The sequence below is a fragment of the Megalobrama amblycephala genome, linkage group LG16 (genome assembly GCF_018812025.1).
Source record: "Megalobrama amblycephala isolate DHTTF-2021 linkage group LG16, ASM1881202v1, whole genome shotgun sequence".
Taxonomy (NCBI): Eukaryota; Metazoa; Chordata; class Actinopteri; order Cypriniformes; family Xenocyprididae; genus Megalobrama; species Megalobrama amblycephala.
Window position 1 is genome coordinate 25,892,774 of NC_063059.1, and position 7,500 is coordinate 25,900,273.

At 38.0% G+C, this 7,500-nt stretch overlaps 1 protein-coding gene across 4 annotated transcripts in view; it reads left to right on the forward strand.

Moving 5' to 3' along the window:
- bcas3 (BCAS3 microtubule associated cell migration factor) overlaps window positions 1-7,500 on the forward strand; it is a 272,896-nt gene that overhangs the window by 75,988 nt on the left and 189,408 nt on the right. For all 4 annotated transcript variants that reach the window (XM_048162169.1, XM_048162167.1, XM_048162170.1 and 1 more), the window contains exon 16: window positions 2,105-2,255. In XM_048162169.1, coding sequence (XP_048018126.1) covers window positions 2,105-2,255 — 151 coding nt within the window. The remainder of the gene's footprint in view (window positions 1-2,104; window positions 2,256-7,500) is intronic.

Below are 7,500 nucleotides of genomic sequence, written 5' to 3' on the forward strand. Positions count from 1 at the left end.
TGGCTTGTCATGTATCACTGCGCAGGCCATCACACATGAGTCATTAATCAAATGACAACTCCATAAGCAGTGTAGTTTTGACTAGCCAGGCGCCTTGCCTCTCTCGCCATTCTTGAGGGTTCCGGCCAAACCTGCCACACTCGGGTTTACGTCATTCAGTGGCTGAGTTTCACATCATCTCGTGCGAGGCGTCTGCTTTTTTGAGGGCTTAAGCTTTGCCGCCGTGACGCTGTTTGCGTGCTTGTCCACGGGCGAGTTGGGTTTTGATTTAGTGGGGGTTAAAAAGTTTGCAGAGACTGAGTGTGTCCTTCATGGAAAGATGCTAAATTCATTAAGATTTTTCTTCCTCTACTCCTCGTCTTTGTCCATCAGAAGCACCATTATGGGTTTTCAGGCTGCTTCCTGTTCAAATTCCTTTTCTTTTCTGCTGCTCTTGCGCACAAAAGGTGGCTGCGCTTGGGGTGTAGTGGTTTTGAAATGTGAAGGGCCCTTGAGATCCGGGCCCTGTGTGGAATGGCGCAGGGGTTTGTGTAATGTCTCCAGCCAAAGCAGGCCTTTATTGAGGGCCATGAGGCCTAAATGGTCTCTCTTTGGTTAAGCACAAAGACAACGTTTCTGGGTATTAGAGAGACACAGAGAGGCTGGCTAATGATCTAAAACCCCTCCAACACTGTGGCACGGCCGCTCTCAGCGCTTTTGCCCTCAGATAATCATTGTTTTGTGTCTCAGGTATTTCTCTGAGCCCCTGAATACCCCCTTCCTGGAGATATTACAATGGAAGCAAGGAAAATCTTTGCTGAGATTATTGGGCTGGTCTGAAATATTATGTTTTGAAAGGGAAAATATAATGGAGTTAAAAAAAAAATGAAAAGAAGCAATTTTGTGTGGAATATTTGTGCAGCATGCATGTGCACTAAATAGGTTTTTTTGTGGTGTGGAAGCGTGGATCAAATTGATGCATGTATCATTTGGATTGAAAAGCAACACAAAAACAAACAAAAACTGATGAAAAGTGGATAATTGGGGGGAGAGCTGTAGAAACCTTTTATCTGTTGTGTGTGTTTCCCTGAGAGAACATGCTCTATTATGAATTAATTGTGTATTTTAGCACAACTGGAATGCTGTTTTGACCATTCAGCATTGTTTTTTTTTTTTTTATAAACTCTTCTTATACGCAAGAGTGGGTGCTGCCATTTGTAACTTGAATTTGTTTGGTTTGTGGCATCATCCACTTTTAATTATTTTTAGCTCTACTTGATATTGCAAACTTTTTTTCTTAGCATAATATTTTAAGGTATTGTTGTAATTATAATCAAACTGGTTTGTAGCACACATAGTTTTACCATTTACTGCACTTTGTTATTATTCTAGGTATTTACCTATAGCGAATGAATTGAAAGTCTCACTCATTCACAAAAAAGTAGCTCAATTCCACATTGCAAAATAAGACGAAATGAAAATTTTGTCATCATTTCTAAAATTCTATCTTCTTTTGTGTTCAGCAGAACACAACTTGAGTTGAGGGTAAGTAAATGATGACAGAATTTTCATTTTTGGGTGAACTATCCCTTTAAAATAGGCTGCTGATTTAATGTTTTTTAAAAGAAGTCACTTAATATGATCACCAAGGTCACATTCATCAAAAATACAGTTAGAAGGGTAATATTGTGAAATATTATTACAGTTTAAATAACTAAAATATATTTTATATTTGACAAAGCTAAATTTTCAGCAGCCATTACTCTTACTCTCCATTACTCCAGCTTTGAATTGTCACGTGATCCTTCAGAAATTATTCTTGTATGCTGATTTGGTGCTCAAGAAAGATTTTTTATTATTACTATCAAAGTTGAAAACTGTACTGCTTATTATTATTATTATTATTATGTGAGTCTGACAACAGCTTTTATTTGAAATGGGAATCTTGTGTAAAAATATAAATGTTTTTACTGTATTTATTGAACAAATTTAATGCATCCTTGCTGAATAAGACAATTTATTTCTTCAACAACAACAAAAAATCTTAAGCATTATATATGTGACATATAGACTTATAATTTGATTACAAACTCACATTTCTTTAATTTTTCTTTTTCTTTCACAGCCAAACTCACCAGTCAAGAATCCTATAACAACTTCACCAACAACAACATGGGTAACCCACGCCTGTCTCCATTACCCAGTTTGACGGTCGTGCTACCACTGGCTCAGATCAAGCAACCGATGACCTTGGGCACCATCACCAAGCGCACTGGGTGGGTTTCTGCACACCATTTAGCACTTAAAGGTGTTGGGTATAGATATTTTATGTTATTTTACTTAACAAATCATGATTTATAATTGAATTCCAACTGAATCGAAAATTAAATCTCAGTCAGTCTCAAGAATCTGCTACTTGCTTTTGGTTACAGTCACCTATTATCTTTGTCATTTGGTGTGTTGTGACTTTAAACCAAAAAGAGTTCTTAATAGAAATTATGTTGTCATATTAAGGCACACAATTTTTGTCATCTGTTAGATGGGTTATAAACGGCAACTTTACACAGTTAGCTTATGTTGCAGACCAGGCTACGTTGTCAATTCTCAAGCACGTTAATGGAATATAATTGTTGTAAGTCACTGGACATGTAAAGATCATTGATGCTGCAGCCATTGCTGGCGATAACATTTCTCATTTGTGAGAACTGTGTTGGAGATTTGAAACATAGCATGAGTTTGCATGAACTCTTAAGTGTCATCAAACCGTCATTTGCCAGAGGATTGCCTGAATTTACACAAACATGCAAACCTGCATTCTCCCACATATAGATCTTTGCTGTAGTCGGTCGTTAGTTCCTAAGCCAGATGTATTACAATCGCTGGACGCAGCATGCGGTTGCTCTCCATGTAACATGAACACGCCGGTAAAGACTGGTTGCCATATCAATGACTGCAGTGTGCATTTACATACTGACTAAACATAATTATGGCTTATTCCAATTGTTTATTTTTATTTAAATGCAAAGTTTGAATGGGAAATTCGCTAACGAAACAGTGGCACATCGGGTCAACTTTAAATAGGCAGATTTATACAAGGCCCTGAAGCTCATTGTCATGCAGAACACTTTGCACTGAGGTTGTTTTAAGAGCTCTCACTCATCTAGTTTTGAATTGAAGAGTCGTCAAGAGTGCATTAGTTTGAAGTTTGAATAATTCAGCTTTGCCTATGGTTTAGTTTCTTGCTTTGGAGACCTTATATGCTCTTAGTCCTTATTGAAACTGCCTTTTCTACAGACTTGCTAAGTCTGAGGCTGTACATCACAGTAGTGTCCTGTCCCTTTTCATCCTTTGTCTTTATCTCCTTAGCTGAGGCTAGCATATGTGGCGGCAGACAAGAGACGTCCTATGTTGTGCTGAACCGTGTTGTTCGTCTATGTATATGTCAGTCAGTCAGCTGTACCCACCTGTCTCTGCTCATATTCTCCTTGCCCATCAACATGCCCAAAAAACCCTACACTCAGATGTGCAGCACTCAGAGCTGTGGCTGGTGAATGGCAAATGACCTGGCCACCACATGGGAGATCGTCCTCTTTACAGACATGGTCTCTTGTAATAATGCAACTAGACATTTAGTGAATCAAGCGGGCTGGTGCAGGAGGAAAGAAGGTTGAAACAATCCTTGCCACAAATGTCTTAAAGGTTTAGTTCACTTAAGAATTAAAATTTCCTGATACTCACCCCCATGTCATCCAAGATGTTTATGTCTTCCTTGCTTAATGTGTTTGATTTTTTTTTTTACTTCAAAACATGATGGTTTAAACAAATGTGAGCGCCGCACGTTACATAGTAAATACATGCCCTGTTGCACGTTCTACTCGTTCACGCCGTTCGCAATCAATGAATACCACAGATTTACGGCAAGCTATTGGTGATTGCTTATGATCTACTGTTGATGAATTATGACATTGTTTACCTTATGTTGTTTACGTATATCACCTGCAAACTCATCACCTTTCAGAGAAAATCGCCCTTCTAATAAGCACAGATGCGTTGTATACAAGCTTAATATGCGCCACCTACTGGCAGAGAGTGAATATACATTTTTAGGGGCCAAGCACCGAAGGTGCGTAGGCACCTATTGTATCTGTTGGCGTTCTTTTTCTTTTCGATTCTTCTTCTTCTTCTTCCGCTCTTGAAGTCTATGGCAGCCCATAGAACCGCTTGCGGGAAAGTTGTGAAATTTGGCACACAGTTAGAGGACAGTCTGACATTTGTCCATAGCAAATTTGGAGTCTCTAACTCAATCCCTCTAGCGCCACCAGCTGTCCAAAGTTGCACTTATGTTTATGCTAATAACTTTTGAACCATAAGGGCTAGAAACCCATTTTGAATTTTCTGAAAAACGTACTTTTTCGAACTCCTCCTAGGCCGTTACTCCGATTTTCATGAAAATTGAACCAGATCATCTTCAGACCATGCCGACAAAAAGTTATGGAATTCAAGTCGATTCCTCAAACCGTTTACGTAAAATACGCAAACGAATTGTACGTAGTGCTTGCAAAAATAGACATAAGGCTGTATCTCCGCAATGCTTTATTGTATTCAGACCAAACTTCGTACATGTCATCACAAGCATTACCTGAGGCATCATGCAGTGTTTCGGCGCAGCGCCACCTACTGGTGCGGAAATATAAAAAATGGATATTTTTGCTTATAACTTCAGATGGGTTTGTCCAAAAATCATAAATTTGGTCTCGTTAGATTCTGGGCATCATGTCGAGTTGAATGATATCCAATTTTCCCGTATCAGCCATTTTGGCCTTCAGCCATTTTTAATTTTGTGCTAAAACGCTGTATTTTACGAACGCATTAGCATATCGATACGAAACTCGGTATGGGTCATCAGGACAATGCCCTGAAGGAGCCTGAGAGGTTCCGGACCAGCGCCACCTTGTGGTCAAAAGTTATAATAAAATTTACAAAAATGCTAATAACTTTTGACTATATTAACCGATTGTAATGAAACAGGTCTCAGTTGATTCCTTGGGTCATGCCGAGAACACAAATATCAAATTTGCCATAGTTGGCTGAACTTCCTGTCCGCCATATTATTTTTCTTTAAAAACCTACTTTTTTGAACTCCTCCTAGACCGTTGCTCCGATTTCCACCAAAGAAGAACCGTATCATATTCAGACCATGCCGACAAAACCCAGTCTTGAGGCTGTATCTCTGCAATGCTTTGACATATTGACACCAAACTTTGCAAGTGTCATTGTCACCTCACTCTGACCATACCACATTAATTTGGTCACAGCGCCACCTATTGGTCGAAAGTGATGAACCAGTAAATCCTCATTTTTGATCATTTTTCAGCTCTTTTGCCTAAAATGATCTTAATGGGTCTTTAATTGCTCATTGTTGCAGTTGGTCTGATGCTCACAGCCATGTTGGCCGGCTTCTTGTGCCATTTTTGTGCTTGGCCCCGTAATTGCTGCTTGCAGCTATATTTATTCATTGCATCTGCTATTTTGCACAACTGCAAAAATCGATATTTTCATGCAGCATACATGAATTGTTAACCCATGGATCAAAAATAAGCAAATGCGCATATAATCAAATATAGTCATCAGATTATAAATATAATCATTCATAATTTTGACTAATCCTTTTTCTTAAAAAATGGTATAAAGGCTGAAAAATGTGAGGTTTATCATTTTATGAAACTTTCTTGTCCAAACCTGTATTTGAACTGTTGTTTAAATTGTAGTTTATAGAGTCCTTTAATGGGTTTGTATGTTACCATAGTATAGACAGTGCTCTACTCCGCTCATACTGCTTTCATTTTATCTGTGCAGGCCTTAGAAAAGGTCCTAAAAACCCGCCAGATACCCTGTTTTATTTTCAGCTTTATTTCAATGAACGAAAATGATTTTTACTAGTTTGTTAACAATAACAACACTGTTTTTGATTCACTTAAAAGAATTGAGTTCTTTGTTCAGACTGTACTTGCGACATGCTTGCTTTGAGCGTTTCAGACCTTTTTTTTTATGTTAAATACTTTAATATAAAACTTCAGTGCCTTAATGCTTGTTTGCCTTGATGATAATTTTTAATGTCTATGCTGCTAATCAAGTTTGATTTTTCAGTCTGTACACAAGAAAGAACAAATGGTGCTGGGACATGACTGATTCTGATTCAAACCTCATGACTTTCACATAAGCACCATGTCTGGAACATGTAGGCCATAGTTCTAACTACTGACTTTTAGATCTTTAACTTTCAACTAATACTTTACTCGCTAAAAAAAACACTTGTTTTGTAAGCATGAGAAATGTCTGGATGAGATGGCAATGTGAGTCTTGCACTGTGTTAATGTACTTTGCCGTTCCAGGAGCTGTGTCACTGTGTGACCTTCTTTTTCTGTGAACCACTTCAGCTGTTCTCCTGATTTCAACTGTCAAATCAGCCAGCACAGTGAGGTCTGATATCAGTACTGATGACTTCATCGCCCCCTTTTCATGTGTCTGTTAAGTGATGAGTAACCTTTCTACTGAGTAACCTCCTTTTGTTCTTTACTTCCTCCTCCTCCTTCATCAGCCAGCTCAGTACCATTTTTAGACCATATTTACCCGCATATTAGTATAGTAAGACTGTAGAGAAGGTGCTAAAAGGATGTCAATCCCACTGATGCTAGTGGTGTTTCGGTCATGACAGACTTGCTTTGGTGTTTTATTCCTGTCTTTTAAAGACTGACTGTAACAGCAAATAGTATTACTGTGTGGGCTTGAGTTTGTTTTGGTCCCATGCAAATTCCTGTTTTAGTTCTATTTGATGTTTACACAGTTTAACCATTTATCTTGTGCTCAACAAACAACCAATACTATAATATATTAATATATTTGTAGGTTTATACTGACATAGTATTTATTAAAACCCAATCTCATAAAAGTTTCATTGACTGTTGCCTTATATTATATATATATATATATATATATATATCAACATTACAAAATAAGTATATATATAATATTTTCCTTAAAATGTATATATATAATGAAAATTAAATATATTATAAATCACTTTAGAGGGAAAATAATATATATTCTTTCTTATATTAGTGACAAAATCTCCACCGTTTACTGATGGTGCTCTTCTCTCATACAGCAGAGTATGAATGTATGTTTTGCTGGATGGCTGGGACTAACCTTACAGATGTAGTAGGCTTAGTGTAATACGTGAATTGAGCTGCTTTTGGGCCATTGTCTCATAGTGCCGTAATGAGCGTACGAATATCCAGCCATGTGACGGCGTAAAGCTTTTGCTCAGATCACCTCATTTTAATGCCTTTGGAAGTGCAGCATTAGGCTCGCAGAGAGATAAACGTGTGAAAGATTATTCTGCTGAAGTGGGGTTGTTGCCCTCGACGCTCACTGGCTGTCATTATGTGACTTCTTGCTTCCTGTTAACAGGCATCTTTCCTTGTAAACATTTCTCATGAATAAAGACCCTCATAGCTCTCT